This window comes from Protopterus annectens, chromosome 7.part0 (genome assembly GCF_019279795.1).
Source record: "Protopterus annectens isolate FY-2018-M chromosome 7.part0, PAN1.0, whole genome shotgun sequence".
NCBI classification, from domain to species: domain Eukaryota; kingdom Metazoa; phylum Chordata; order Ceratodontiformes; family Protopteridae; genus Protopterus; species Protopterus annectens.
This window is the reverse complement of record NC_056739.1, coordinates 557325271-557342072: the sequence shown is the minus strand read 5'-3', so window position 1 is coordinate 557342072 and position 16802 is coordinate 557325271. Positions and strand designations below refer to the sequence as shown.

The 16802-nt window shown below is 35.3% G+C and overlaps 1 protein-coding gene across 4 annotated transcripts in view; it reads left to right on the top strand.

Moving 5' to 3' along the window:
* LOC122806592 (basement membrane-specific heparan sulfate proteoglycan core protein-like) overlaps positions 1-16802 on the top strand; it is a 1657353-nt gene that overhangs the window by 912274 nt on the left and 728277 nt on the right. For all 4 annotated transcript variants that reach the window (XM_044077142.1, XM_044077143.1, XM_044077144.1 and 1 more), the window contains one exon: positions 1345-1680. In XM_044077142.1, coding sequence (XP_043933077.1) covers positions 1345-1680 — 336 coding nt within the window. The remainder of the gene's footprint in view (positions 1-1344; positions 1681-16802) is intronic.

Genomic DNA, 16802 nt, shown 5'->3' with positions numbered 1-16802 from the left:
GTAATGATAATATTGTGCAGGTACATTTTAATAGTATTTCAGCTTTGCGGGGCTATTCCTGTGCTATCTTACTGCTACTACCTGCTGCAGTCATGAAAGACACAGTGAGGTGCTATGCATGGTGCTTGCCATATTGTTACTTTTATGGCTTTTATTTTAACTTACCACAGTACTTTAATGTTTTTATGTGTGTGTGTGTGTGTGTGTGTGTGTGTGTGTGTGTGTGTGTGTGTGTGTGTGCGTGTGTGTGTGCGTGTGTGTGCGTGTGTTTGTTGCAAATCTGCATGTGCCAGCAGTTATTACTCATTTATTTATTAATTTTTTAATGAATTATATAAGAGATTTTCGAATTTATAAGCGGAATATTACCTGTAACTTGGGCTTTCACTGAACTGATGTAAAGCAGAAGGTACCAGATTGGAGAATATGAGCTGTGTTTAATTCATATTGTTTAGCTCCCTCCAGACTTGTGCCTTTTCTATTATAACTGCGATTGTCTTACTTCCTTGTGTAAGAGTATGCCCCAATTCTTCATGCATATTTTGAATACTACTTCTACATAATGTTTTTGTGAGAGTTTACTATGTTCTGAATTAACCAAACAATGCTATAAAATGCATTTTTTACATTTTCTACCACAAGCTAACTTTTATCCAACATGTGGCTGATGCAGACTTATAGATTGGCTGCACTGGAACTTTTTTCTTTGTTTGGCCATCACTGCTATCATTCTGGTGATAATCACGCATATTGAGTGTATTAAAATTTTTCATATATTTATTTTAGAACAAAAATTAACAAAAAATGATTTCAATCAAAAGTTTCATTTCCTTACTCTCTAATTTGTAGACGTTTTTGTGTTATTTTTCAAACTACAAAAGTATATATACACTAATAATAAAACAAATATAAATATGCATAGTAGCCCAAATGGTTTTAAGGTTGAGTATTAGTGGAAATAACAGATTGGTAAGCCCTCTACCTGTGGTATTAAACCACAAAACAACCTTGGGTGGTCTGGTATTTCCCAATAATGTCTAATCCTGACAGGTATTACTGCTCACATACTGTACTGCTAACCATCCCATGTTTAACTGTATATTTTACTCATAAATGTCTTGCATAATTTAAATGAATTATTTTTCGTTATAGCATATTGATGTTGTATGATTTCTCTGCTTATTTTATATTGTTATTACATTAGAGCTGTATTTTCAAGTACGTTTTACCCTAATTCATTTTCTAGCCATAACGTTTTCAGTATCAATGCAAATTAGCAGATGTTGTGGAAAGATACCATTTATTATGCGGTTTAACAGTGAACTGTTATTTTTGCTCTTGCAGATGGCACACCAAACATAATCGCACGTGGCTCCCTAGTTACAGCCAATCAGGGGTCAGTGGTACTGCTGCCGTGCTACTTCAATATGGATTCAGAAACAATGGATTTGAATCATCTTGTGGTACAGTGGGAATTCCAGGGAAGTCATGTGGCCAGATTTGAGGATAACATTCTGTATAATAGCACAAGGGCATGGCTTTCTGTGGATGAGCTGGAGAGAGGGAATGCTTCCCTGGCACTTGGCAACATTTTACCCAAGGATGAAGGGGATTATGTTTGTGATGTCAGTTACTTTTCAAACATCAACCTAAAAGTGATTGCCACTTTAAATATTGAAGGTAATATATTGTTTTTTTTTTCTTCATGTATTGAAACTACACGATACTGGGTTTAGAAGTTTAAATGTAGTTCTTAAGTTTAAGTTTCTAAATGATGGCTGAATTCATATTCCTATTTCTCTTAGGTTTTAATAAAAATCATGCTTATTTTTTAACTGGTATAAAGTTCATTTATATAAAATAGTATTCATTAAGAATAATGGTTTAGGTTTCATTTATTATTTTGTTTGTAGACCTGATATACCTAACAAGCTCAAATATGGCATCTTATATTATGCTGCTATCTCTTCTTAGACTGTACATACTGTTTTAGTGCTATTCCAAATCCTGTTTTTTTTCTTAATATTTGTTATGGATTCTGTGACATAAATTAATATAACTCGGGGATACCAGTAAAAGTGTGAGTTGTGGTTCTCATTGATTTAATATTATTTCCTCATTATTCACAATGCTTAATTTTTCTAATATAGATTTATTTTTATGTTTGTCTGCATTTGGTTTCTGTCTGATTCCAATCCCTTTTTAATCTCTGTTTATTAAAGTTTTATTTTCATCAGTGGTTATAAATTCATATTACTTTGGAGGTTCTAACCATGACAGTGATATCTTCAGTGCAGCCCTTCCTAGTTAGTTGTTCCATTATATGACTGAATAATTTATTGATTGTTCAATCAGCTTGCTAATTAACTAGTTAGTCAAGTAGCTCAGCCAGGTTTGCCAGAGGTTCCTCTTTTTGAGGACTTACCCAAAAGGAAAATGAAACTTATCAATTTGTCTGAAGTCAAACCATGTACAAATGGGAACTGACTGTAGTCAAGATTGGTCACTCTTTTCATGCTGTCTTTTAACTAATTTAATCCTGTTTATGTTACTGGGTATGACCATGACTAATTTTCAATCTGTGTGCTAGTACTGAAGGACCATATAAGTCCAACATGTTTATCTCTTTTGCTCGTGTATCAACTTATATTTTTGGAATTCATGTCCATTAGGGCAACTACAGTGGTGTGAGCTGACAATCTGTTACAAGAGAGCTTTTCTCAGATAACCAGCTGGTGGTCTAAACACTGGTTAACAGGTCAGTTAAATTAGCTAGAATAAAAGCTATACTGGAAAGGTTTGTGTCACACAACTTGAGTATTAACATGTTCTTTTCTGAAAGTTATAAATAACAAGCAAAGGAGTAGCTGACTATTTATTCTCAACATCGCATCTGCAGGTTTCAGGCCTTGGTACCAGAAGCAGAACAGTTTTGATAATGTTTTCCTTAGGAGGTGCTGAAGTTGAAGGTAGGCGAGAAGGTCTATTGATGAAAGGGTTGTGAAGTCCTAGTACCAGGAAGGCTTATAACTGGGCTGGTGAGGCCTGTGAAGCCTTTGTGAGTGAGTTATAAGCATAAGAATGAGAAAGTCTGTCGGCCTGGTGCTGACACTTTACACTTTGTTGCCTCAAGTTTTGCCCTTCTGGCCTTAGCAGTACTGCATTTCATCACGGGAAGTAAGGGGTTAGACATTTTTGGATATATTTGGTAGACTAGAAACAAATTCTGAGTGATGCTGTCTTGGGGTCACAGCAGAGTTAGTAATGACTACTTTTCCTATACTAAACTGGTGGTCCTGTTTCATATTACATTATGAAGCATTTTGAAATAGTGATATTTTGGGGAGTGAAGGATTAGCAAGCCCTCAGTCCTTAATTTTGGCAATGTCTTAATTGCAAATCACAAGCAAATTATCTGGATGAGGACTTCCAAAAATGACCAATTTGGTAAGCAGTAGCATCTTTATTAGGGTGAGGGAAGAAAGAGTTAGTTTGTCCAAAAGGAAGACAGAGTTAGTGTGCCTAGTTAAGTGGATGCACATGCATAATTAAAAAATGTGGTGCCCATATAAGGCATTTATAATACTGTCAGTGAAGGATTTAGAATGGTAGCAGATGTAGCTGCTTTTGAATGAATCCCTGAGAAGGTAGATGTTAACCAAAGCCATTTAGTAAGCAGTTCCTTCAGCAATAAATGGACTTCAGACCTACCTCTTCAGCTGAGGTGAATTAGTGGGGTAGGTAGATGGATGTCATTTCTTTCCTGCAGACTGTTAGACATTTGTTTAAATAATATAAAGAAAGCAAGGTGGTCAAAGAGTTGCAAGGTAAAATGGAGGTAATTATTTGGCATGCAAGTCTTTCTAATTGGTCCATTCCTTCTGTTTTTAGGCAGAGAGGTTGGCACAACTGCATCTGGAAGGGAAGCAATTAAGCTTCCATTTCATGCATCTGGAAGGGAAGCAGTTAAGCTTCCATTTCATGCTATCCAAGTCTATCTGGAAGGGCATCAGTGGGATTAGACAAATTTGATAAGACAGATGTTTTGATTATACATGGGCAAGGTTAATGATATGGGCACAGTGGATAAAGGAAGCTTATTGAAAAGATGTTAAGATATGCCAAAATATTTTGTGCTTACTAAGAAATAGCTTCTTGGTAAGATCATGCATGAATATTAACATTCTGGCAAGGAGATATGCAATCAGTATTAGAGGATTGAGAAAAGATGGGGTTGCATTAATGATCATATGTGTAAGGCAGCCATTTAGCAGGGTTCACAAAAATATATGGATCTGGGTCATAATATTGAAAACTATTTTTGTGTTGACTTGTCAATGTGGATTTTAAAATACTAGCCTCAAAGAGTGAACTGCAATGATTCATGTCACATGTTTATGCAACTCTGAATTGCAGCACATAAAATGGTGACTAAGAAAGTAACTGCCTTAAAAGTTTATTTTAACAAGATGACTATTTTATTGTTACATATAGCTGAAATCATTATCATCACTTATTTTCTACATAGAAAAAGCAAAGAAACTTAACTTGGACACCAAATTTTTAAATTAACTGTAGTAAATAAGAAAGTAAAAAACAAAAGCAAAGCATTAAGAACAATATAATAACAGCTCATACACACAAAGATGCCAAGAGATGTTCCCAGTAAAAATGAACACTTTGATATAAACAAATTCAGAAGTAAGGCATGTTTACTCTAATCAAGTTTGTTATGAAATATATTTGTGCATCCGGAGTGATTCACTAGGTGTTTTATTTTTCTCTTTCCTCTATTGTTGTAGTAAGGGGTGATATATATATATATATATATATATATATATATATATATATATATATATATATATATATATATATATATGTGTGTGTGTGTGTGTGTGTGTGTGTGTGTGTGTGTGCATGTGTGTGTGTGTGTGTGTGTGTGTGTGTGTGTGTGTGTGTGCATTTTATGGTATGTTAATCTAATAAAGTTTTTTTTTTTTTGTCAAATTTGATTCCTATGAATCTACATGCATGTACTGCAATAGACCAGAAACCCTTCCAATGAGCTCATACTATCATGGTCCTCAGGCAAGGAGAAAGACATTACCAGTGCCTGACATAACTATACAGAAATTTCTGAACTTTATAAGAGCCCTAGAAATGTGAGGGAAGCAAAATAAAAAGGCCAAGGAATGCAAGGTAGAAATTATTAACATGGCTGACAGTGTGAAGTAACTGCTGATGAAAATAAAGAATTTAATAAAAGGAATTCAGCCAGAAACGTAAAAAAATGGAATACAGATATTTTAGCAGCCAGTACTTATATAAGTTTCATGGCCACTAAAAGGGTAGACATAGATCAAGTGCAAGAAGCAAAACCATTTTGTCAGAGTATGAAGGTGCAAGAACAAAGGTGTGACAAGCTGTAGCAGAAAAGAGTACAACTTTAGCATACACAGACACCCAACTACACAAAAATAAATTTAAATTTTGTTGACCAAGTTAAGAGCTCATTTTCTGTGGGGACTGAGAAACATACAATACACATGAGAAAGAGCTGAGGTGTACACAAAATAAATCAATAGCATCATAGGGTGGCCTAATGGTAAAGGTGTTTGCCTTACAAACACAAGGTGCAGGGTTTGAGTCTCACAAGGGATAATTGGCTAAGCTTAAAATGGCTTGCAAGGGCAGTTTTTAGTAGTACTAATCTATGAACCTAAATAATAAATGGTTTCAATTAGAAGCGGGGTGAATCAGTATAAATCTCAGATTCCCAATTATATATTGTTTGCCTTACAAACACAAAGTGCAGGGTTTGCCAGTTAGCCTAGTACTAATCTATGAATCTATGAATCTATAGGCAGTTAAGAGTTGTAAACTATAATAATGACAACAGCAACAACAAAAGAATTACAATCCTAGTTAGAACATCAACAATCAATATTGAGAAAAGAAACAACAGATAAATATTTAACATGTTACATTTCCAAAAGGAGAAAAATATGAACACAGTGACCTAGTTAATACAGACAGACCTGAAAAAAAGAAGATGAAATAAAAAACAGGAAGTAGTGAGAATATGAAGAGGAGATGAGAGCAAGCAGCATAATATATTTAGATAGCTGCAAGATGTGGAAAGTAGAAAAGGAAGAACAGAGAAAAGGTTATCAGAGTAAAAAGTGATAAGTTAGGATAAATTTTGCAAGTTTAGATATAAAAGTGTAATGTAGTAGAGGTGTTACTGTGGAGATTAGAAAGGAGAGTTAATTTCAAAAGGAATGGTAGTGTATATCTACTATATTTTACACACACACACTCAATTATATATATATATATATATATATATATATATATATATATATCATATTTCCCTGAAAATAAGACCGGGTCTTATACTTTTTCCCCGCCAAAATACGCATTAGGGTTTATTATCAGGGGATACCTTATTTACCCCCCCATACAACAATCTACATTTATTCATTTATTCATGTACACAAATCGACATTTATTCATGTACAAAAATCGACATTTATTCATGTACACAAATTGACATTTATTTGGTACTTTTCTGTTATTGGGCAACAGTTCTAGGTTATGCATTAACAGTTGTGTGAGAATTCTACATAAACAGTGCAACAAATATTTCAACTTCAGAATATCTACTCCTTGGCTTTCACAATGCAATATTTCATGCTTAATAGAAAGTGCAGAAAAATCTCAATACATGTCTATTGGAGGAGGGGAATAAAACAGGTGACTAACTGCCACTTTTTGAGTGGTGATGATTTCTTTAAGATTAGACATTATAGGTAAATATGTTAAATTTGTCTGCTTTTTATACTTTTTATACTATTGATATTCCCATTTTCCAATTCAGTATGGTAGCCTATTTCCCACGAGCGTTATGGTCACATCAACAATGAAATGTTTGCATGTATTTTGTAGTCTCTTTATACATATTTTGTGTATCAATTTTATCTAAATGATTTTTAAAGTATTCAGAGACTCTTATGGCTTTTAATTCATTCGGCCTATTTAGGCACATTTAGTTGAGCATTTTAAAAAACAGTCTGTATTGATTTGATTTACAAGGCTTTCACAGACTTATTAGGTTGTAAGTTGTAGGAGTGCATATGTATTTGGTTTTTTAGTATTAATTGACACTCATAAAACGGACAAATGTATGTTATTTAAAGGATGTGGTTTATTCAACTTTATGTTGTCTGATCCTTTAATAAGTTCTGTTTAAAGTTTTCTATCAAAGCGTTTACAACAGCTTACTAACTGTGATCGTATAGTTTATACTAGAAAGCACTAGCACTTTAAAATGCACTCATTAGTTTTTATAATTGTTTTTATAATTGTTATTAACCAATTAAGGTTTTATTGTCACTAGTATTTAAATGTGAGCACATCCGTTGTATACTTTGTCTTGAAAAAGCCTGATATATATCAGGCGAAAGCGCTTGATTTATTGTTTGCCTAAAGTGAGATTTTGCATCGTGTACTACAATAAAGTGAAGGATTATTTGGGTGTTCCGAGGTTGTGGTTCGTTTTTGTTCTTGGTTTTGGAAACTGTTGGTCTGATTTAGAGATGATTTCTTTATTCCTTACTCAAACTGTAAGAGAAGAATGATGACAGTCATAAAAATGAAGTCTGGAAACTAGTGGCCTTACTTTGTAATTACCCCTTGATAATGAAACATTACCTTAATACAATAAAGTCAAAAAAACTGACAAGAGCTTGCTGGCAGCTAAAAGCAAAAACAATCCATTCTGTTTCCCCGATAATAGAAAAGTTATTCAAATATAGTCATGTCATCTTCTTCTGGAACATTGTCATAAGTCTCCAACCCCTGAATTCTGGCCTGAAATTCTTGTGACTCCATTTCCTGTAGAACCATTGGCCCCAATCTGTCATGCCTAGCAAAAGAACTCTCCTTAAATGAGCATTGCTTGTCCAAGTAGCCTGCTCATAGTGCATTGGCAACACAGCTCTCAGTGATTTTATCCCATGAATTTTTCACCCAAGTCACAACCTCTTGTAGGCTAGGCTTTACAAAGTTTCCACGCTAATTTCTCTCTTTTCTATTTTCAATTTAGTCATTGAGTTCCATGCGCAAATGATCCTTGAATGGCTTGTTTATTGCAATATCAAGAGTCTGGAGATAGGCAGTCATTCCTGCTGGAATCATTATTTAATCTATTCTTCTCCATGCAAGGAATTTTTTCATGTCTTTAGCACGGTGAGTGCTGGCTGAATCCCAGACTAGCAGACCTCTTTCGCCACCTAGCAAAACAATCCTTATAAATGCTTGTGTGCACCAGGCTTTTTTGGTTTCAAGAATGTAAATGCCTGAAACACGTTCAATCTTATCTTTCTTGCCCTTACTAATGATTAGAGGTGGGGTTTTCTTTCTATCTAGACAAATTGCCAAAATACAGGTAATAGATGAGGCACCCCTCTGATCAATTGTTGGACCATAAACACTGCAGTTTCATCCATAGTAGTCATGTTGGAGAGTTGGTATTTAGAAAAGTCGATGCCATCAACAAAGGACTTGAATGCAAGTGCATGTTTAATAACTTCAGTGTCTTCCAACTTGAACAGTGTTGTTGATATTCTTAGAGACAGTTCATATTGCTGAAGGAAGCCGTCCAGCCAGTGTTGTGATGCTTTGAGTTCTTCTGGGGATATTTCTAACTGGTGCCATTGCAAGGGCAAATGCTTGAATATCAGCCCTGCACACAACCAAAGCCTTTGCTCTTCTGTTAGTAATCCATTCACCGATGATGTCTTCCAGCTCAGGAAATAATGGTTGCCGACCTGATACATGCTTGCACTTCTTAGCATTTCCCACGTTGGCCTGTTGACTAGGGTTATCATATGCTGCACACCATTTTCGGACCATTTGGAGATCCAACTTCTTCTCTTTGCAGAAAGCCATCAGATTCTTTCCCCAGGAATCCTCCATGATTCCTTTTTTGTACTCAGCGGAATAGCTCTTTATTTTTGCCCTCATCTTGTCTGGGGGGGGGTTAATTGAAGACTTATGAGACAAGAGTTGCAACACAAAATGGCGAAGGTGAAGAAGACACCACAGCCATTCGGTTTCAAGTGCTGATGTTATATGTGCATTGTCTGTACTTTGACCAATCAAAGTACACTTGCCACTGTTTATGGGCCAAGGATCTCAAACGACAAGTGAGAGTGAGGATTAGGGTTACAGTAAGAATCATGGAGGACTCCCAGGGAAAGAATCTTATGACTTTCTGCAAAGAGAAGAAGTTGGGTGTCCGAATGGTCCAAAAATGGCAAGCAGAGTACGATAATCTCAGTCAACAGGTGTCAATAATATTATTTTATAATTCAACATGTCTGTCATGTGTTGCTGATGATCTTAACTGGGGCTTATTTTTGGATTAGGCTTATATCATGACCATCAGGAAAAAAGGTCCCCTGCACGTAGGCAAATGCCAGGCTCCACACAGAACAGTACAAAAAACAAAGAGCCAGCACAATTGACTTCAAAATCACTTTGTATTCATAAATACATACAGCAAACAAGACCGGTTTCGGCTGGATAAACACAACCTTCCTCAGTGTAAGAAACACAAACAAATAGTATGCTGTTTAAATAGTATAAAGCCATTTCCCATTGGTAGAATACTCATAAATATTCATTAAGCCCTGGTGGGAATAAACCCCCTAACTTGATGATCCACTTTCTTTCTTTATTATTTAGAATATTATGCCATTCAGTTTTATTAAGTCGGTTACCATGAATGACATCAATCACCATGAAATTGAACTGTGCAGTGGGATGCAATAAGTAATGTTTGTATAAAGCATGTGTGATTTTTTTATGTTTAATGTTGCTTATATGTTCCGAAATCCGTGATCTTAATGAACGAGACGTCTGTCCTATGTAGAAAGCTCCACATTGGCAAGTAGCAAGGTAAACAACCCAATCATTGCTACAATTGGCAAAAAAGCCTACATCATAAACCCTGGAGCAATTTCTACTAGAAAAAGCCTTGGCTGTAGTCACAAATCTACAATTCGAGCAGTGACCACATGGAAAACATCCATATAAGGCTTTGCCTGACAGTGTGGTCTGTTTGTGTATGGGGAATTTGGTATCACAGTGCTTATAATGATTGAAATAGGATTTCAGATTTTTTCCATTCCTATATGAGAAGATACATCTGTTTGGGATAAAATTAGCAATATTATTATCAGATTGAAGAATGTTCCAATTCCTATGGACACTGTCCAAAAGACAATTGGTGTTACGAGCATAGGTAGTGACAAATCTTAGTGTAGTAGATGTAACAGCAGTTTTATCCCTAAATTGAAGTAATTCTGACCTATCCATGTTATGTACCTGATTTTTAGCCATTGTGATGTTACCAACCTGGTAGCCTCGTTGTATGAATCTGTCCGTTAGGTCTCTCTCATTCAAACAAAATGTATGTGTCTTGGAACAGATACGTTTGGCCCTTATAAACTGTGATTTGGGAATATTCCTAGTGATGTGTGGTGGATGGTAACTGGAAGCATGTAGGACTGAATTATATTGTGGGAACTTTCTAAACATTTCACTATCCAAAGTGCCATCTGGTAGCTTATGTATAAGGACGTCCAGAAAGGTGATGTTATTTTTATCATGATGTTCAGTGAATGTCAGTCCCCATTCATTTGTATTAAGATAAGAAACAAAATCAACCAGTCCAGATTCATTTCCCCTCCAAACCAACCACACATCATCTAGGTATCGCCTCCATATGTCCATATTCTGTAAAAAGGCGTTTCTGGAAACATCATAAATAATATTTGACTCAACATAAGCCATGAAAAGGTCAGCATATATGGGGGCAAAAGATGCCCCCATAGCTGTACCTTTAATTTGCCAGAAACACAGATTTTTATAATTAAATACATTACATGTCAGGACATATCTGGCCATATCAATCAAAAAAGAATTAAACAATGGAGAATACAGTTTAGCAACATCTAGCCAATGTGCCAACGCTTTCAATCCTGCCTGGTGTGGTATGTTCGTGTAGAGTGCACTCACATCTAATGTACATAAGAACCAATCAGGTTCAAGTTGTGTATCAGATATTATTTGTAGAAAGTTAGTAGTATCCTTTAACCTAGATCTAATGAATGGTAATAATGGTTTCAAATGTTTAGTCAAAAACATGGACAGAGGCTCAGTAACATAGCCCTTGCCAGATACTATGGGTCTGCCCGGAGGATTATCAACACTCTTGTGGATTTTAGGTAAAAAGTAAATATATTGTGCATGGGAATCCACTATAGACAAATGTTAAAAGACTTCATTGTTAATGATACCACGATCCTTGGCATCAACAAGAAAACACTTTATACATTTAACAAATCTTGAAGTCGGATCAACAGACATAAAAGAATAGTATCTGGTATCAAAAAGCTGTCTCCGAGCCTCCTTATCATAATCCGTCCAGTTTTGCACAACCACAGCCCCACCCTTATCAGCTGTAGTAATAACAATGTCCTTGTTATTCTGTAAATCACATATAGCCTGCCTCTCCATAGGGGATACATTGTTATATTTGACAACAGCATCAGAACTGAAGTAGTGTAGATCCTTGAGCACACTATTCAAAAATAGGTGGACTGTGTCATGCATAGGTGGTACAAAACTGGATTTATGGTAAGTAAATTTACCATGGTCTATATTATAACCAGAATCACCAAAATGTAATCTTAGGTTAAGCAATCTACAGAAATTGACTACATCTTGAGCGAGTGCATCCTCAGAAATCAGAAACCCAGGTATGAAACTGAGACCTTTATTCAAAATGGAGATATGTGTAGGGGATAAAACAACATCAGACAAGTTCAACACATTATTGGAATCCACATCATTCAATTTTTCAGAGCCATTGCTAATAGGCCTTGAATATTTTGAACCCTTCCGATGTTTACGTCCCCCCCGTCTCCGTTTACTCCTAAAGGGGCATCCCCCGGTGTTCTTTTGGGAGAGGGTGACCCGGATGCTGCCAGGGATTCATTGTCTGTGCCAGACGACGTATCGTCACAAGATGAAGTTGTCCCATTATAATTTTTTTGTAAAATGGACCTAGGTCTTTTGCGTTTAAAGGTAGAAGCTGGAGGATTGTCAAACCTCACATGCTTGGTCTGATATAAAAATGGATTTCCACGTAGGTAATCTTCCTGGTCCCTATTGAATTTCTTCATTTTCCTAGATTTCAATTCAGCATCATATTTTTTAAGGTCAACTGCTACCTTATTCAATTTAGCTTCAAAGGAAGGTTCCTTTTCAAAAACCTTAAGTTTATCCGCTAGAGCAGTAATGCCTGCAAGGCCCCTATCAATAGCCCTGTTGTGAAAATTTAGCAATTCAATAACAAAAGCCATAGTGGCTTCCTGTTGTATTGTGGACCAATTTTTGGTCAGCTCCTCATCCATATTGTTGACATGTGGAACAGTACGAATACGTAGTCCCCTAGGGGTGATATTAGCAGTCTGGTATGCCCTAAAGAGCTTACTGTGCCATACATTAGCACGTAATTGCCTCAACTGTTTATTAAGGTCATCAATCAAAACTTGACACGATGACTCTGAACCACCCAATTCAGTAGGTTGAATATTCCCATTAATATTATTGGTTAAACCAAAGACCCCTAGGTCATCTTTATCTGCAACCAAACCCGAAATAAGGTTCGATAAATCCATACTAATAACCACAATACTGTCAATATTGGTATCAAACTGAACTAATGTAGTCCAATCAAAATAATCTAAATATCAATAGCTGTCAATAATGGTTACTGTAAAAATAAACCACGACAACTAAAAACCACAATGGACAATAACAGCAGAAGACACCAAAAATGTAATAGCTGCGTCCACAACAACTACAGAAAAACCAAAGGTCCAGATGAAAAATGATACAAATCAAGCTAATATGTGAAATTGGGGGACCTTACTAGCATTAAGGCAGTAACGGACCAAAAAAAGGCCTTAAGATATAATATATGCTGAATTGAGATCCAATAACCCTATCCAAAAAAGGATAGCCATATAGAACCCAGAGGGACCAGGACAGACATTAATCCACTCCAAATGAATTATAAAGAAATAACATATATGTTATTAATTACACAGTGCTATCAGACAATCAAACGCACCAGTTTATAGTATACATATATGTATTGCCATAACCAAATATAACCCCCTATGCTGACATAATATAGCTACTACCAAATTGAAAGATAGAAAGTGATGAGACTCTATTATACTGATCCAGGATACTATGATATTTAGTTCAATATATCAAAAACGTATCATTTATACAAACATCACTTATTGCATCCCACTGCACAGTTCAATTTCATGGTGATTGATGTCATTCATGGTAACCGACTTAATAAAACTGAATGGCATAATATTCTAAATAATAAAGAAAGAAAGTGGATCATCAAGTTAGGGGGTTTATTCCCACCAGGGCTTAATGAATATTTATGAGTATTCTACCAATGGGAAATGGCTTTATACTATTTAAACAGCATACTATTTGTTTGTGTTTCTTACACTGAGGAAGGTTGTGTTTATCCAGCCGAAACTGGTCTTGTTTGCTGTATGTATTTATGAATACAAAGTGATTTTGAAGTCAATTGTGCTGGCTCTTTGTTTTTTGTACTGTTATATCATGACCACCCTGGAAAACCATACTAGACCTTATTCTCTGGTTAGGTCTTATTTATGGAGAAATACGGTATTTTATATTTTATATATATATATATATATATATATATATATATATATATATATATATATATATATATATATATATATATACACATGGTAGTGTTCTTTGAGTGAAATCACATTTGACTGAATCACAACTGACAGAAAATGATAAAGTCTACAGAGAATCAGTGTTGCTATGTTTTGTGTTTTTATGGAACCAATGATTCACTGCATGCATATTTTTTTTCTCCACTGTTGTGCATCTGAGGAGTTTTTATATTTAAGTATAGAGAATGTGGGGGACAAAGTCCCTCATATGGGGGTGTAGGAGGTTTTTTAAGGTATGTTTGATAAAATGAAGTGTTCCATGAAATGTGACTTTGGAAATAAGATATTTAAGCAAAGGTTGTGGGGTGCAAAGCCCCCATGCAAAAAAAAAAAAAAAAAAGATAAAAAGAAGAAAAAACTTTTTAAGGTATGCTTGGTATAATAAAGTTGTTTTAATCAAATTTGATTCTGTGAAATGAGTTTTCAATCAAACTTAGTTTTGGACAGCCAATAGGGATGACTGCAATTAGGGACACAGACAATAGGCAAGAGGGGGCTGGAATTTATTGAAGGAACCAAGGTATTGGGTGCAAAGAACTAGACAGGGAAAGATGACAGAGTGGGAAGATGCCAAGAATTTATTTGGACTGCAGGTTAGAGACTGCCTTCCCTATTAGGGATTTGCATCAGTGTATAGGCAAAGAGAAAGAAATATGGGGGTCCTAAATGAAAGACCAGCACTGGTAGGGTTTTTAGTAGAATCTAGAACAGAAACTGCCATTAAAAAAAGGAATAATTAGTAGAGCATATAAAATATTGCATGATAACTATAAGAATCAATCATAGGAGGTTAAAAAGGATTGGGAAGAGAGTCTGGATAAGCAATTCACAAAGAAACAATGGGAGGATATATGTATGTGTCCGAAATATGCAACAAAATCTAGAAGATATAGGATTTTTGCCTGGTAATGTGGGCATAGATATTATTATACCTCAACTAGACTCAAAATGTTTCCTCAGGCAGACAGCAAATGTTGGAGGTGTGATGGGGAAAAAGAGGTAATTGGGAACATATTTTTTGGGAATTCAGTGAATTGGAAAACTTTAAGGATTCCCTGCAGGATGGACTGTTGGAGATGCTGGGAGGGCAGATGGGTCTGATGAGGCAGATGATTTTTCTGAGCTATGATGCAGAATTGGAATTGCCTAGGCATGGTAAGGCCTTGCTGTGTCTAATAATGGTGGCTGTCAAAAAAAGCAGTTACTAGAAAATGGAAATAAAAATCTAAACCAACTGTACTAGAAATAGTGAATATAGTAACAGTGATAAAACAACTGGAAATGAGATCTTTAGAAAAGGGTAGAAACATACTACATAGGAAAAATAGGAATTGTGGGAACAGCACGCAGAAGGGCGGAATGAGGTTTCAAAGGCTGCAGGACTTACATGAGCTATGTAATGTTTGACTAAAAACGATTGGGTAGATTATAAGTGATGTATAGTGTTTGCAAAAGTGAGTGTTTCAGTATGGCTTGTGATGTAAAATGCCTGCAACTAGGATTATGTCATGTGGTTTGTTTTCATTTGTATAAATGCATGATTGCCTATGTAGTAAGTGATGGTTTAAAGATGTTTCTTGTTTAAAAAAGGCAGGAATTGAATAATTTATATGATGTTCCTTAGGTTATATGATAAATAGCAGTATATGTGAAGTAAAATGTTTGTTATGTTAATTATAGTGTGACTAATTTTATATGAAGGCAAACTTGCCTGTGTCACAAGTGATAATTCAATAAAGGTGTTTTGAAAGCAAAAAAACATTGTTCTGGTCAAATTGTTCAGTCATTTATGATTCAGAGAAGTGTAATTCATTCAAAAGGAATATGTGTGTGTGTGTGTGTGTGTGTGTGTGTGTGTGTGTGTGTGTGTGTGTGTGTGTGTGTGTGTGTGGTATATATATATATATATATATATATATATATATATATATATATATATATATATATATATATATATGTAGATATATAGAAATATATTTACATACATACATATGCATACACATATACATATACATATATACAATACATACATACATACACACACTCACATAAATATACATACAGATGGATAGCTCTAGACAGATATTTTAGCAGAAATCAAAGCAAGCAATAAAATTCAGTAATTCATTAAATTTATTCTTCTAAATTACTAGAGTCAATGACAGAGTCTGGCTGATGCATAACCAGAAGAATGTGCCTAGCTGGTGTATTGTATCATTTAGCTTCTAAAATGGAGAGTACACCACCTGCGTCCTTTTTCCTAAAATCATTATTTAAAACACAAATGCACATACATTTAAAATGATTGTGTTTGTTTGGGAATATATCTGCATAAGACATTCCTTTATTCTTTCCCTTAATTTCATCTCTGTGTTCCCAGATGTAGGCTTTACTCTGCCTTGCCTATACAAAATGTACCAAACCAACATTTTGCAAGATAAACTAAACTTGTGAGGAACATGTAAAAATGACATTTGAAACTGCATCTACTACCACTTCCAGGCCATACAGAAAATGAAACTTTGTTCACAACATAATAACAGGAGGAAGAAAATCAAAACGTGGTACTTTTAAATGTAGACATTGTCCTTCTTGTCACTTTATTAATGCCATCTTTCTTGAATGGTTGGTATTTTTTCCTAGTAGAGAAAACAATTTCCTTGATGGGATTTTCACTAACATGGCATTAATCTGTTCCATACCTAAAGTGTTATCCTCCATGATTACATCTGTCCACCTTTCTATGACAGCCAAACTAATACTCTAACTAACCCTACAGTAGGCAAAATACACAAAGGCCAACTTCTAAGCACTCTTGAATATCCTTAAGGGCTTCAAAAGTGTTCTGCACCTGTGCATCCTAAACAAAAGCAGCCACCTATACCATTACTTTCTATTCTCATGATAACTCGTGAACTGAAGCCA